Source organism: Kryptolebias marmoratus, linkage group LG9 (assembly GCF_001649575.2).
Source record: "Kryptolebias marmoratus isolate JLee-2015 linkage group LG9, ASM164957v2, whole genome shotgun sequence".
In the NCBI taxonomy this organism is placed as follows: domain Eukaryota; kingdom Metazoa; phylum Chordata; class Actinopteri; order Cyprinodontiformes; family Rivulidae; genus Kryptolebias; species Kryptolebias marmoratus.
In genome coordinates this window covers 24,668,175-24,684,872 of record NC_051438.1, presented here as the reverse complement: position 1 = coordinate 24,684,872, position 16,698 = coordinate 24,668,175, and the positions used below count along the sequence as shown (strand labels likewise).

The following is a 16,698-nucleotide window of genomic DNA, read 5'->3' as shown; positions in this document are numbered from 1 at the left end:
CACTATTGAGGTATCTAAAATCAATACAAAATCTTAAAGTGCCATCCTTTTTTGGTACTAGCACTACTGGACTGCACCATTCACTCACAGAGGGCTCAATGATCCCCAGCTCCAACATGAACTGCATCTCATTCTTGAGTTGTGGGACAAGACGTTCTGGAACCCTGTAGAACTTCCTGCGAGGCGCAGCGTCATCTCTGAGGTGAACCTTGTGCTGTATCAGGCTTGTGAACCCAGGTTTTTCCTGAAACAGCTCTGGATCCAAAAGGGGCTTTATGTCCTGCTGCTGGGAATGCTGGAGATGAGAGAGAGAAATTGAAACCGGTACAGAGCTACAGGCTGGAAAAAATAGCTCATCTTCCTCTTCATCATCCACCACACGCACAAAGAGGTGGGGCAAAACAGTCTCTGCATGCTCCTCACTCTGCAATGGATCCTGTTGAGATGACTGCGAAGCAGATGACATAGCAAACTGTGGTGGTGACCTGTGGTATTGTTTCAGAAGATTAACATGGAAGGTTTGATGTTTCTTCTTCCTTTCAGGCATATACAGTTCATAACTAAGCTTCCCGACACGTCGTGTGACCTCATACGGGCCCTGCCATTTAGCAAGAAGCTTATTGTCACTAGTGGGGAGCAACAACAACACTTGCTGTCCAGGATGTAAGCTCCTCTCCCTGGCATTTTTATCATACCAGGTTTTCTGTTTAGTTTGAGCTGCCTTCATGTGTTGATGTGCCAACACAGCCATTTGCTCCAGTTTCTCTCTCATTTTTATCACATAGGACACCACATGCTCACCCGATGGACTTTGGCTCTCCCATTGTTCTTTAAGAAGATCCAACGGTCCCCTCACCTGTCGCCCATACAGCAACTCGAATGGAGAGAATCCAGTTGATGCTTGTGGAACCTCTCTATATGCAAAAAGCATATAGGGCAGCCACTTGTCCCAGTCTGTGCCAGTCTCTGAAACAAACTTCCGCAGCATGTTCTTCAGCGTTTGGTTAAAACGTTCAACCAGTCCATCTGACTGGGGGTGGTATGGGGTGGTGTTTATACCCTTTATACCTAACAACTGATAAACCTGCTTTAAGAGTTTTGACCGAAAATTAGTCCCACAGTCTGTAAGGATTTCTTTAGGGATGCCTACACGTGAAAACAGATGCAGCAAACAGTTAGCCACTTGTTTAGCTTTCACTGATCTTAAAGGAAAAGCCTCGGGGTATCTAGTAGCGTAATCACAGATAACCAGAATGTAACGGTTACCGGAGGAGCTTTTCTCCAGAGGACCCACAACATCCATTCCTATCCTTTCAAATGGTGTCTCTATGATAGGTAATGGCTGTAGATGAGCTCTAGATACACCTCTGTTGGTCGTCAACTGACATGTGTGACAGGAAGAGCAAAATTGTTGCACTTGTGTGTACATGCCTGGCCACACAAACCGACTGGCTATTCTATGAAGGGATTTCTGGAACCCAAGGTGCCCAGCCCAAGGAACTGAATGACCGAGTTCCATCACTTTTCCCCTCAGCTGCTGTGGCAAAGCAATGGCTTCTGATTCACCTTTGACCTGATAAAGGACACCATTCCGCACCACATAAGTTGCATCTTCCAAGACACTTACTTTTCCCTGCTTCTTTCCCTCAACTTCAGTAACCTTATCAAACCATGGTTTTAATGTTGGGTCTGACCTCTGATAGGCAGAAATATCTGAAGGAATATCAAAGTCAAATAAATGGCAGGGTTTCATCTTTTCATCCACCTCCATTCTGACTGTACCTAAAAACTTGTCCTTTCTCCTTTCAGCTCTGGATTTAGATGGTTTTACTGGGCCCACCTCCAGTTCCACATCATAGAATGGTAATTCTTGAAGTGGGTTCTGTGCTTTCTGAGCTCTAGTAGTGACCAAGCTCCAGATTGGAGAAGAAAGTTCTACTTCTGTGCTTGACACTAAATCAGTTAATGTGGGAACATCCAAGCCTAAAACGACAGCATAGGGTAGCCTTGGTGCTAATGCTACAGGTAATAAAAATGTTTGTCCTCCTATAGTTAAATAAATCTCAGCTACAGGATACTCCATTTCGTCACCATGGATGCAACTTATTTTTGTCTTAGTATCACTCCACTGCTCTCTTGGCACCAAGCTAGAAAGAACTACAGATTTGAAACTTCCTGTGTCTAATAAAGCTGTTTCACGTTGACCATTTACTAGCACAGGGACTGTGTGAGCCAGTTCTTGGGCGGGGGAGGGGGAAGGTGGTCTGGGAACTGAACATAGAAGAGAGGGCTTACTCCGTGTAGTGGCAGGACATGTGTACTGTGTATGACCTATCCTGTTACACTGAAAACACCTTACATCTTGCTTTGAGGAGGAGTAATTCTTAGCAGGATTGGGTTTAGCCACAGAATATGACTTAGTAGCTGAAAAACTCCTAGTCTGACCTATAGCACCACCCCTTTCACCCCCATCAGACTTACTTCTTCCTGCAGGAAAGTTGTCACGCCCAAAGTTGGTTCTTCTGGCTCCCGTCCTTGCTGACAAAAAGACTTCTGCCAAACTTGCAGCCTCATCTGCAGACTTTGGGGCTCGTTCTCTAATCCACACCTCCAAGTCCGGATTCACCATCCTGAGGAACTGCTCCATGATCATCAGTTCTGAAATGTCCTTCACTGTTGACTTCTCTGGTTTGACCCACTTATAGAACATGTCCTTGAGTCGAACATAAAGTTCTTTTGGTGTCTCACCCTGATGAATGTCCAGGGATCGAAACCTCCTTCTGTAGGTGTCGGCAGTTATCTCATATTTGGTCAATATGGCATCTTTCACCTTGTCATAAATGTGAGAATGTGCAATGTCCATCAGCACATAAGCACTACGTGCTTTCCCAGTAAGTAGTGGAACCAGTCGGACCGCCCACTCTTCTTTAGGCCACTGACATACCTTAGCCATCCTTTCAAAAGTTGTTAAGAAGTGCTCCACATCATCATCAGAAGTCAGTGGAAGCAGCTTTGGCTCCCTCTGTACAGCTGGTAGTTGGTAGGACATCTGACTTTGTTCATCATCATCTCCTTGATCATCATAAGTCTGAGGATCTTCCTCCATGTTGTCACCATCATGCTGTCGTTCCTCTTTCAGTTCCTCCACATGAGCCTGGAGTTGTCGAAACTGATGTTGTAAATTCTTCCATCTCACTTCTTGGCGTGCTGATTCCTTCTCAATCTGCTGGTCTCTGGCAGTTTGAGATTGCCTCAATGATTGGACAAGGCTTGCCAGCTGATCCAATTTGTCATCAGTGCTAGCACCAGAAGCAGCCTCAGCTCCACTCATAGTTGTAGTACTGTCTTGAGTCTCAGCCTCATTATTTCTTTTTCCACCTCTGGTCATCATTGCCTCATTGTTCCTCCAAAATCCCACTTCTGACACCACTTGTCACCCTCCACGGGCGGCACTGCATTCAAAGGAGGTGAGGCAACCAACAGGATTTGGTGAAGTATTCTTTATTGGGGCTGCAGTTCACCAACTCACCGACACCCATCTCTTACTGCCAAGCACAGCAGCTGGCTTTAGCTCCTGGCCTCCTCCACCCACACCAGGTGAAGGGGTGACAAAACAACAACAAATTATTTACAACTCAACACAAAATAAAGGGTACAAATAAATATTTACATACATGCAACCTAAAACAACTAATCCTAAATTCAATCAAGAACTTAAATCAAACTTAACATAAATCAAACTTAACATAACTTTAGAGCATTATCCTTCCTGCTCAAATGGTATGCTCCACCCTTCCCCAGGAGACACACCAGGAAGGTAAACCCCAATTAACACAACTCAAACTGAAATAAAGAAATGAAACAAAAAATATCTATTCTATAAATTAATGGGGATGGAGCCCCTGGTCTCCATCACAGTCCCAAAAATATCATCTGTGCCAAAATCTGAAAGCTCAGATTTGTGTGATAAATCACTGAGGTGGTGTTGATTCAAACCCGTGTTTTTGTTTTGTTCAGTCAGAGGTAATGAAGACATGACTGATGTTGAAATGCCATCTGCTGCACGTTAATAACATCTCCATCTGCGTCAGGTTTCAGATTTACAGATCCCGGGATAAAAGGCAACCTTGTGGCTCTTCGTTTCATCCCCTTTAAAATTCTACTTTTGTTTTATATATAATGTTCCTCCTTTTAATCGTATTTATCCAGCTTACATCCTGCACATAAAAATAGCCTCTGGGCCGCTGGGCAGCGTTGAGCCTTTTGTTTGTTCGCTGAAGATATTCTCCTCGTGCTGCACGCAGACCTGCACTCCTTCTGAGTCATCCTCCCAGATTTGCACGTGTGACGGTGCAAGAATTCCCCGACAGCCAATCGGGGGCTTTGGAAACAGAGGTGTTTCCACGGCGACGGCTCAGTGACAGCGGCAGATGGGGCGGCCGCTGCGACGGGAGCATCGCAAAAGAAGGAAAATGGAGCAGAGGACAAACGGATGGATGGACGTGTCTTGGTTTAACCTTTAACCCAGATTTAACAGTCTGTTCTTAAAATACTGTAGAAACTTTTGTGATTAATCTAGAGCTAAAAACCCTCTAATATAAAGAATAAATATGAATTATTTAACTAACATGACACCTTACATAATCAGCAGAAGATAAATCTTTGTCTGGATGTAAGTACACCCCGAGGATTCGTGTTCAGATGCTCTCAGCTGTTCTGTCAACACGGAAAACTCTTCCTCCCGTCTCCTTTTCCATCGGTGACTGGCAGAATAATTATCCCTCCCTCCGTCTCCTCTCTTGCCCCACTTTAGTTCCTCTTCATGCCTTTTGACCTCCGTCTGCGCCCCGATGTGTGAAACTTACGATGATTTGACTTGAAGTATTTGAATCAAGTTGTAGTCATCCTCTCCATCCTCACAGTTTGTTCTACAGGATTAAAATCAAACAGTCGACTTGTTTTTTCGCTTTCTGTCGTGAAAAGAATAAACGCAGCATTTCGTCGAGTCAAACCAGTTTAGTGCATTAAGGTTGGACCTGCTTCAGGTCTGCCTCCTGAAGCACTTTGTAATCCGATTATCCTGTTGGGTACATACTTTCGCTGCATCGACATGAAAATGATCTATTCCTGAACCTTACTTTCAACACTTCAGGCCTCCCTCTTCTCTCTGACGTCACGCTCCAGCTGTCCTTCAGAGTTTTCTTCTTCTTTTTTTAGTGCGTCTGTCGCCCTGCTTCACACTGTATCTGAATTACAACGACCTCATCTATATTTAGGTGTCTCTTGACCCTGTCTTGTGGAAAGAGTTGTACATTTATTTTAATAATCTTTTACCCGGTACAGTAATTGTCGCTCTCAAATAAGGGATTCTTTTCCTAACGGTGTGTTTGCTGTGGTTTATAACCGTTCTCCGTCCTCCTCTCCTCAGATCACAGAGCTGCTGGATGATGAGAAGTGCGAGGCAGAGTGTGAAGAGCTGCCTCAGGACGGCGAGGAAGAACCCGCGGCCTCCGACTCGCCCAAACACCCGGGTGACGGCCCCGACGCCAGGTGAGACATGGCTCTTAAATCAAATCATGACACGGGTCCAACAAGAGACACTCTGTCAGATTCAGGGAGGATTAGTTCAATCAGTGAGTCGGTGCTGGTTAATGTTTACTCTGCTGAGAAGTTAGGATTTGATGCTTTTATTGGGACGTCCTTAAATCTGTAAGGTTGTCATTTCCAACGTTTCGATCCTTTTTTTTCCTCAAAGTTCATTTTTCTGTTTCCTGAAGTGAATAATTTATATCTGTGGCACTCTGACGATGGTTAATGTTGGTTTCAAACGTAGTTTTTTGATTGATTTAATCATTACCTGTTCTTCTTTTAGTAAGAAAAGAGCCGAACAATAACGAGCAACAAAACAAAGAAACTCCTGTAAATTTCTGTATGTTGGTAAATCAAATCATTTATAAGTTTACACGACTTTGAACTCTTTGTTTTCTTTTTTTTAAAGCGATCTCAGCTGATTCATTCATTTATCCATATGATGCTCGTTATATTAGCGAGGAACATGTTTTATCTGTTACCCGTCGGTCACTCGTGATTGTGACTCGTTTGTCTGCTAGTTGTTTAGCAGTCAGATCACAAACCAGCGTCAGACACTCGGGTTCCTAAACATGTTTCAAGTATTTTAGTTTAACATTTAAAGGATTAATACCTTCAAGTGTTTATTCAGACTGAAGAGTCAGCTCTGAGACGTTCCCCTGAACCAGCATGAACACATGAGGTTTATTAAGGAAAACAAAATATTAAAAGATTGTTTTACTTTAATAATGTCAGTTTTGGCTGTGATGAGACGTGCTCTCCTGAACTTTCTCGATTCTTTTCATGAGGAAACAAGTTCCTGCCGGTTCAAGCTGAGCGTCAGCAAACGTTTTCAGATCCCTCAGTAGTTTACGGCTTTTTCAAAAGACGTGTTTGCACTAAATTATAGTGGCATTAATCTTTTTATTATCATTATTATAGTGACACTATCGGCACTTTTCTCCAGGAGTCTGTTTTATGAGTCCATTTTGTTAAAAAGCTCTCCCTTTGTTCACCAAGGCCACTACAGTTTGTGATGTTTTCTTTTTTTATGTAATTAATTTAGAGTGCACTTAATCACCATCCAGACCCGTTTGATTCCATGTCTCATGTTTAAATGCTCAGCGGCTCGCTGACCGGACTCCGGCAGCGTGTCTGAGTGGAGTTCAGGCTCGGCCGGCCTTTAAGACGATTACAGTCATTAATCTGAAAGCCGCCGGCGCACATTAAACACAAACAGTCTGTGTGGTTCTGCTGGAGAACCACTTCAGAGGAGACTTTCCCGTCCTGCCACCGTCCGAGGGGATCAGACCGGTGATCCAGCCCTCTGCAGGATGAGCAGCGCTGCAAACAGGAAGTCATCCCAACATTAGATCATCAGTTTTATTTGCTGGAACGGACCGGCTGACCTTCACAGAGCTCTTTAAACAACGCATTGAAGTTTACTTAATTTACTTTTTTTACCTGCAAACAAAACGATAGATCTTTATAAACTTCACCAAATCAAATTAAAGATGATCTTTTTATTAGTTATATCTGTGTTTCTATATTAAACTTTTTTTTTACATTATAAATGTTTAAATCTTTACATTTTGACCATAAACAAATTGATATTATTCAATATTTGTCACCTAATTTGCTAGCTGGTCTTTTCTTTGTGTTTTATTATATTTCAGGAAAAATTTAAAATCTTTATAATAATTTTTAAACACAAAAAGGTAAATGAGACAAATAAAGCCATCAGATTTAAACAGTTTTCAGCTCAGATATCCAATAGAAACCTGGTTTTCTCTCCTCACAGATGAGCTGTAAATAATTACACTTTAGCTGCAGAAACTATTTTTATACATTTTGATTAAAAACAGAAGAAATGATTAGGATCAGCTGATCGGTCTACCTAAACAGACTGATAAAACTATTAAATATGAATTTAAACCATTAAATATAAACCTGAGGAGATTCTGATTCAATTACTTCATGTTAAAAGTACATCGAGAGGTTTTTATTTTCAGAGTGTATATTTATACAAGCCAGTATCAGACAGAAATCTTGGATCCTTTCTTTCTTATCTTCTTAATTAACTTTGTTTTATAAAATCTCCTGCCTCGGTAACGTCACAGAAGTTGACGTGGTTCTTTTAAAGCGAACTGCTTTATAAATTGTTTGTGATGGTTTGAAGCGAGCCGGCTGTTCAGGCGTTTATGAAGTCTTGGCTGACAAACTGTGCAAGCGTTCAGGAAACCTTTGAAATGGAGACGCAGCTCAAATCTCGTGGCTCAGCTTGTTGTTTGTTTTGAACTTGACGGGAAGGGAAGTCTGTTCTCCTAATAGACCCCGGCAGCCAATAAACACCCAGATGTGTCCCAGCCTGACAGCAGACTTTGCCCTCTTCATATCTGTATATAATCCCTGGTAGGGCTCTACTAATCTCTCTTTTTACCCCGTCTCTACGCCCCTTCCTTTCTGGCCCTGCTTCTAATCTCGCTCTTTGTGGAAAGTATTGTTCACCGGGCCATGAAAGTACTCTGGCAGCTCGAGGGCCGGGGCTCTCGGGAAGCCTTTTTTGGCCCCTGCGAGGAGGAGGAGGAGGAGGAGGAGGAGGAGGAGGGCGGCGGGGCGAATTAACGAAGGAACTAAAGAGTCGAGGCGCAGAGAGGAATCGTGACGAAGCAAGATGAGGGTGGGGGAATTGAAACGCGTCCCCACTTGTGAACGATTTATTGATTCTCAGTCCTGAGTGAAAACGCGGAGCCAGAAAGGTCCGCCCAGACGAAAGGATCTGAACACATTACAGGACATTTGTCGTCAATTTCACCCTCGAGGACGAGCTTCCCTTCCTCCATTTCTGCGCGCCGGTCCTCGCCACCACAATCACACTGACCTAATTGACGTATGAGCTATCTCCTGTGGCAGATAACACACGGAGCTGGGAGATTATCTGCAGCATGTTTTTCTGTCCCTGTGAATATTATTTATTGCCCCAAGTGGCATGTCACCACGCTGGGGAACTTTGCTCTTTATAGCAGCGCCAGCGCCAGCGACATGCACGTGCAGCACCACAAATATACAGAGACTTAAGTGCACCGCAGCACTTCTGGGTCACGTTGACTCCCACCACGGCCAGCACCTCACATATCATGTCCAGTCACACCCTGCACACCCTAACACGATTAGAAAGTTCCCCTCAGAGCGAAACGATTACGAATCAGATGTCCCACTTTGTGAAACTGATCAAATCCAAGCTTGGCTGGAATCTGGATCAGCTTCCTACAAATAAATGATTCATCTGCTCTTCTTTTGACTGGAATTTAAGTTTTTTTCTAGACTTCCTAGATTACAATTACAACTTTTCTGGAAGAAAAATGCCCAGATTTCTGCTGTTGTTATTATGTACAAATATAAATCAACAATCAGTTTGTAGAGACCAGGTGAACACAGCTATTTATCGACTACTTTTTGTTAATTTTCTTTAATGACGTGCCAGTGGACCTGAGTACATATAGGGCTCTGTATGATCCTGTATTTGTACACAAATACAAACAAAATATTGTTGAACCTGAGGAAGTAAGATGGATACACTGACAGACCAAAGTTTGACATCTTCAGACCTTTTGAAAGCCTAGTTTCCTGCTAACATTACCCAGTAATGAATATACTGTAGTAACGATGGCGAACAGTTTATTTAATGAGATTAACCATCTCCAGAGAGAAATCGCCCTGCCTCGTTCCTGAACAGCGCCGGGCCGTGGTGCCAGCTCTGGGCACAAGGTGGAACATGATATCTGACCGACGTGTTCCACCGGTTCTGATTCAGAGCTCCTATCAGCTTTCTACAGAACACGCAGACTCAGAAACCACCACAGAAGAAGAGATTTAGACGCTGCTTTACAAAGCCTCAGTACCAAAAGTTTAACATTTTTAAAAAAAATAAGTCAACTCGAGCCAAAGTAACGTTTAAGAGTCATGAACAAATGTGTACAGTTTGAGTTTTTATTCTTTCATCAGGAAAAGCTAAGTTTGTCTAAAAAATATCAGCTTTTAACTTCGACTACTATTTATTTTTACATTTTAAAGATTATTTTTTGTATTGGGATCTCTCAGAGGTCATTCTATTATTACTGAGTTATTAGCATTTTGGTTACTTTGTCTTTTTGATGGGATCAATAATAAGAAGAATAGAAAAAGTGAAGACATCACAACGTCTGTCTTCCTTTGTTTGTCTCATCTTCACGTCTCGTTCATTAATCGCAGCTCTGATTTACTGGACACCTTAATGCATTTATCAGGTTCTCACTGTCTAACAAACAACCGGAACAAACCCTTCAAGGTGATCTAAAAGACAAAGACGTCTGTTTTTCGGCGCTAACGGGGATTTTGTGTGTGTGTGTGTGTGTGTGTTCATGACATTACTCAGCCCATCGGGCCGCTGCAGTAACTGCTGAGTTTATAGTCGTCACTGCCAGGACCCAAAAAAATGAACCTCCCACTTTCTGCCTCCAGACTGGCCCACACGAGTCCTTCCCTCCTTCCCATTGGCTCCCAGCGCCAGCTCTTCCCAGCCCATTGGCCGTCCCGGGGTTGTTGCTTGGTTACATCAGAAGCTCATATATTTGAGCAGAGCTCTGGCTGTTTACTGCAGCACTTTTACAGAGTGCAGAGTGAGGCAACCTCTCTCACACACACACTCACACACACACAGTCCAGAACACGGAGAGGCGCACCGGTTCAGAGGACGTTGCAGCATGCACGCTGGCGGCATCCTGGCTCTGCTGCTCGACCTGCTGGTGTTGACGCTGACGCCTCAAGGTGCCCGGCTGGGGTAACCATCCCGCCCGATAACGAGAAGGAGCCGAGAGTTCAGACAGAACAGCTGGATACTGCTCCGACAGGAGATGTGTCAAGTGCTTAACAAGCAACAAGAGGAGAGCGAGAAAATAAAAGCCAAGCTCACGTCCCTGCTGGACGCCTCCTAGAATAAAAAAAGCAAACAATCAAACTGGACTTCAGTGACCCGCGGGTTAGCTTTCCTGCTGCACGGGGCAGAAGAAGAGGAGGAAAAAAGACAACAGAGAAACTTCCAGAAACAACCAACCGAGACACAAGACGAGCCCGACACTGACACACCTACAGGGCGGACCCGCTGGCATAAAGAGTGCAGGATCACTCCGAGAAAACACAGCTGGAAACATGAGATTGGCTTTTGACATTCTGCTGCAGAGGTAAAAATAAGTGTTATATAACTGCCCCCAGTCGGACGAGAAGAAGTGAACTCATGGATGAATGAATCAATGCTCCGAGTAGCTGAATGACTGCTTAATGAGGGGTTTGTTTAAAAAAACAGGATGGATTTATTTCTGAAGCATGGGGGGGGCGGTTAGAGGAGGCTGGTTTTCATTGGAGCTGATCTAAAGCGTTATGATGGAAGGGTGAAAGGAAGGAAGTGAGGTTGTGTTTGTTGTTGGATGAAAGAGTGAAGTTGTTGGACGAGAAACGGGCTGTGGCGTCGCTCTACAGTCGTGTAATCTTAACAAAAGGGGAAGCAGGGGCTTGTCTGAGGATATGTCAGCGTTAGTTTTCCTTTAATTTAGCCTCTGTCTGTCAAATTCACCTTTTCAACAAGCTTCAGAACGGAAACTTTTAAACACGTAAGTGCTTTTTTTTCATGTATTTAATGTTGCTGTGAACTAAAAACATCCCAAAAGGTGCTTAGAAATCACTTTCAAAGGAAAGACTGTGGCTAGATAAGAGTAAAAGTTGAGTTTTCGTGGTTTTGATGGGCAAGAAATTTGTTTTTCAAACAATTTAAGTCAAAGTCGTTGCTCTTTTCTTGTCAGATGTGCTGATTTGCTGTTTCTGCTTGTTGCTGACACAATCGTTCTCTTATTGATGGAAATAGTAAAGTAATGGATGAGTCAGCTGTTTTTAAAAACACTTTTACATTCAGTAAATGTTTTAGTCTTAAGCAAAAAAAAACAAAAAAAACGCCACATGTAAAGACTTGGTGCTGCCTCAGTAAAAACCTTTTTATTTATTTGAATTATTGATACTAAAAAATGTAGACACCTCCAACTTAGAGTTGTTTTTATGTTCTGGAATTTTATTGTTAAATTGATTTGTCAATATAGCAGTTGTGAGTTTATTGATGATGGTTGGTAATGTTCAGGTTAATCAGTGACACTTTATCACATTTTATCACAAACTGTTGTAGATTACTGTAAACTGAGACAGGATCGATGAACCGAAGCAGGCGGGAGGACAGATGTTCCAGATGTTTTTGAGTCTGTGAAGCAACATGGATCCTTGTTTTCAGATGGCCAATCATCAGGATTGGCAGAAAACAGATTTAATATGTTTTAGTTTGAGACGTTTCTTTGTTGCTCAGCTTTAAGGACGAGCAGCGTTTCCTGCTCCGATGAACGCTGCTGGTTTTGGTCTGTTTAAGCTTTTTATGAGGCGAGGTTAAAGCAGACCGGATGTGTTTCTGTCTCGTTGGACTGCGTTGGGACGTGTTTGGGTTGGTGCGTGGTTTGCTGCAGTCTGCGCCGCCTGCTGACAGCAGCACTAACCTGGAAGTCACCTTAGATACACTCCGTCCTTCTCCTCAAACCAGCACAACAATTCTTGGACCGCAGATTAATTTTCCTCCCTCCGTTTCAGCAAATGCAGCAGAATTCTTCCTTTTTTTTTTGGTTATGTTGGTGCAGAAACCCCCATCACGCTGAGATGCTTTTTATTGTTCCGTCAGCCGATTTAATGCCACTGACACTCAGCAGCTGAGGAAACTAATACTAATGACCTACATTTTTAATGTATTTTTATATATAATGATATGTTATACTCAGGTCATGCAGTTATGCAGCTGAAGAAAATGTGACCTCATTAGAGGAGCCAAAGATCAAACTCTAGGAGACGAGATGAACGTTGTTAAAACACGGGAGCAGAATCTGCTGCAGTGTTTTAATCAGCCAACATTCAACCATGTTACTGAGTTTTATCTCTGAATCTATAAAGATTATATTCTTTCTACATGTATGGAGAATCTTAAAATCCTCCAAATACTTTAAATTTAAACTTGAGTGTTTTGTCAAACTTAAATCAAACAGTAACAGGAGAAGAAGGATGAAAAGGAGGCAGAAATTCACTTTTTTATTTATTACAAGTCGCTGCGAAACAAAACAGTCATCTTAATGACCTGAAGAGGAAGTAAACAGTAAGAAAATAAAATTTAAAACAAACAGATCCTCTGATATATGGAGCGACTTTGTGTAAACAGATGAAGTGTTTACTTTTACAGCCGACAGACGGCTTGCAGAGGTGTGACTCTTATCTGTCTGGAGTCCTGCTGGAAGGAGCTGAATAATCCGACCGTTTGGAGAGCAGTGTTCAGTTTTAGGTCAGTTTGCTCTCCTGCATCTTTATCTGAGAGACAAGATTTAATCAGGTAATCTCAGTTTAATATAGATTAGGTTTAGTTTAGATACTCCTGCTGCTGCTGCTGTTCTGTGTGCCGTTCAGCAGGTTTTACACTTTCCAGTTTTTACTGATAAGCACATTTACAAAATGAAGCAGTAATAAATCTGTAGACGAACCATAAGCACAAGAATCCTCTTTACCAAGAAGATGCTGAAAACCTTCTTTAACCACATTTCTAACAGCATTACATCCAGCTATCCAGCCGTTTCATTATTTAGCAACGAATTTGAACATCTAGTTTACTGGAAGCTTCATGCTCATTACGTGCAGCTTTAAAATGACAGAATGATGCATCAACATCAGTTTGTTCACAACTTTACATCAAAAATAAATCTGCTTTAGCTGCTTCTGAATCTCGGGCTGCACCGGCGCCCATCAGTAAAACATCACTTCCTGTTCAGAGCTTTGCACCCCCTCTCTGCTAAAGTGAAAAGTGTAAAGGAGAGAGTAAAGTTTCTGTGTTGGTGGAATCAGAACGCCTGATTGGATGCTGGTTTTGTTCAGACCTTGAGCTCTCTGCGGGACACGCTGTCCTCTCTGGTGTTTTGCCGTTCGGGGTATCTTGGTTGTGTTGCTCTGCCTGATTAGAAAAAGGAAACTGATCAAATCAGTTTTTTCTCTTTATAAACACTAAGTGGGTTTTATTTGTCCTTCAGTCTCCTCGCAAGGAAAGGAAAGTCCCTTCTGGTCGTGTTTTATAAACTTTATAACGATTCAAGTGGCGTTGCCGTCGCTGCTTTGGGATGTGGAAAAGGGCAGAAACGCCCCGCTCCCCCAACAGCAGGTTTAATTCAAGTTCCCAGGGGCTGGATGGTGTTAGATGAGGGCCCGTGGTAATTATATAACCTCCTGAGGGGCCCTTTCTAAGATCTATTGTTAGAGCTGCAGCTCTGCTTCAGAGCCTTCTGTCAGATGTTATCGGCACGTTGAGAGGACAGCTGCTGCACAGAGCCCGTCGGCCGCGTCCCCATCTGAAGGACTCTCCAACATGTTCACCAGCAGAACAACACAGGACAGGTGTTCTGACTGTAAACTCATTCAGGAAGTATTTATCCAGTCAGGAGCAAACGGCATATTTCACAATCACAGTTTCCTGTCCCTCACATTTTAAAATACTTGGCTGCATGTCGGTGGTCTTACATGACTGGCACACGTGTCGATGAAGGATGTGATCAAACAAGAGCAACAAAATGAAGGGACGCTGTTAGGAAAATGTTTGTGCGAAGGAGAAGATAAGCAGATAAATTCTCAAATATGGATGGTAGGCAGCGGAGCTGAGCCGAGAACGAAATGAAGAAATGACAAAAGAAGAAGAATAAACATGGAGGTCGTTATCGTTTCCCAATTCAGTCTTCATCGATCCCCCGGAGCACTTCTCCCTGCGTTAGAAGTGTGTGTGTTTGTGTCAGAGAGCCTTACACACACACGCACAAACAGTTGCGTAACGTCAGCGGTTATTCCTCTAATGAGCCGACTTTGACCACCTGAGACGCACACGAGCGCACGTACGCCGAAGCAGCCGCGCGCTCGGTCCTAATACCGATGACTAAGTGTTGCGAGGGAGCGTCAGAATGATTCTCAGTGGGTCCGGCGTCAGGAAACGCACACGTCTTTCCTTTTGGAAGGAGCGTGGAAGAACAAACGCAACACGACACGCTCTGTTTTATCTGATCGGGGAGATCAGGAGCCAAAATAACAATCTGCCCACCCAAAGTGGCGCCGCTGTCTAAAACTTTGTTTGTGTATGTCATACTTGTTGTGATTGTTATTTGGCACATGAGATCTGAGAGTCAGGGAGAGCTAAAATGAATCATATTGACTTGGATTTGTTTTAGAGACTCAGTCCTCCTTTCATGATTGACCTTTCTTTGCGGTTTGACTTCAGTGTTCGCAGGGAGGTAATGTTCTGACCAGGCTGTCCTTTTCTCCTCTTTGACTCTGCAGCTCCCACGTCTCCCCTATATCCATCCTGCCTGCTGACTCTGCTGAGTAAGTCAACTCTCTATGTACACACACACACACACACACACACACACACACACACACACACAGTGTCCCAGTGCATCACTGAATTATTAAAAATCTAAGAAAACACACATTAGCAGCACAGGAGCTCCCCGCTGACAAAAAAACAAGTCCAGGCCTAAAAAACCACAGCGGTGATAAACAACAATTCTTAGAAAACTGGTGCCAATCTGCCTGTCTTCATTTCCAACGTGTGCTCTGGTAGATTCAATCATAAACGTGGGGGCAGCTGCCAGGGTGGAGATGATGTGGAACTTAACGTGCACAACGTATCAGACTGTTTCAGAAGCCATGCAATGATTTTCACAAACTGTCTGTGCAAAACGCAGCCATGTGGCTCCCTGGATGTCTCCAGCAGCCGCAGGCCAGTAAAATACGACCTAAACTGGCACAAAACTAAAGGGCTAAAATCTGACTGGTTATAATAAAACAAAAGAAGCTAAAATCCTGTAAACTTGTGTGGTTTTAAAATGTTTTGTTAGGAAAGCCCCTGTGTGTACCAGTGGGAGGTATCTGAGTGAGAAGGCGGTAAAAGACCATCTGCTTAGGAGACAAAATAAAAGAAATCAAGGAGAACCTGCAGGTGACCCTGAAGGAGAAAACACGAGCTTCAGAGGAAGAGATAAGAGGCGAGCAGAAGAGTCGGCCTTGTGTTTTCATTACGGAGCTCAACTACAGAGTTTTGCTCGCTTTGTTGCTCTTGGAGCCTCGGGGGACGTCAGCTCGGCGATCACATGACCGCCGGGCCTCCGCCTCTGCACTGCGTGGCGCCGAAATACAATAGAAACGATTTTCTTTGGTGTGGAGCGTTACTGTGAGGTTATTGAGCCGAAGGTGAAGTTTACAAATTCAGAATGCGATCACAGATTTCAGAGCCGGTTTCCTGATGGTGATGGAGGCCAAACAAAATGTGCAGCTTTATGAGACATCGTTATATACGAAGTCTACGACGCAGAGGAAGGGTTCACAGGATTGGGTTTTACTAGCATGTGATGAAAAATGTCACAGTCTGAGTCTGTTTCAGTGTTTTATTTCCAGCTGAGAGGTTAAAGTTATCATCTGGTTACATGAACTTCTTTAAGGACCGCCACTTATCGCTTCTCCTCATGAAACATTTCAGGCAGCGTGACTTTCCGAGTGTTTCTGGTGTTCGTATGGGATGTTCGGGGGTTATTAGAGGAGCTCGCTGCCTCGGCCAGCAGCGCTCCTGTGGTGCACAGCTGGTCCCTGTATCAGGATTCAGATCCTCATAACTCGTGTTTATCTAAGTTCAACTCTTCTGTCTCTGAGATTTTATTGAACTAAATGAGTTGGAAACAGAAATCCAGTGGAGGTTCTGGTGCCGAGTGGCGTGGGATGGGTGAGCCTGGGCTGGACGTTAAACGCTGCAGATTCTGATGAAAATGAGGAAGTATCGCGGATCAAACCGAGCAGGAGAAGCTGTGAAATGTTGGAAGAGGAGCGAATGTTTTCCCTCGGCTCCACAACATCTGGGCTTCCTTAGCTGGAGTAATGGTGGTTTGTTACCTTTTATAGGCCCAACCAGCCCTCTGTCTGACCTGGACCAGGTTTCTGTCCTAATAAGGACTTTGTACCTGCTGGAAATAAAACCATCTATGAGTTGACTGATTG

The 16,698-nt window shown here is 43.5% G+C and overlaps 1 protein-coding gene across 7 annotated transcripts in view; it reads left to right on the top strand.

Moving 5' to 3' along the window:
- Nucleotides 1-16,698, top strand: part of fam13b (family with sequence similarity 13 member B) — a 58,749-nt gene that overhangs the window by 30,072 nt on the left and 11,979 nt on the right. For 6 of the 7 annotated variants that reach the window (XM_017417454.3, XM_017417453.3, XM_017417457.3 and 3 more), the window contains exons 7-8: nt 5,429-5,550; nt 14,986-15,030. In XM_017417454.3, coding sequence (XP_017272943.1) covers nt 5,429-5,550; nt 14,986-15,030 — 167 coding nt within the window. The remainder of the gene's footprint in view (nt 1-5,428; nt 5,551-14,985; nt 15,031-16,698) is intronic. The other variant, XM_037977313.1, reaches the window with a different exon arrangement.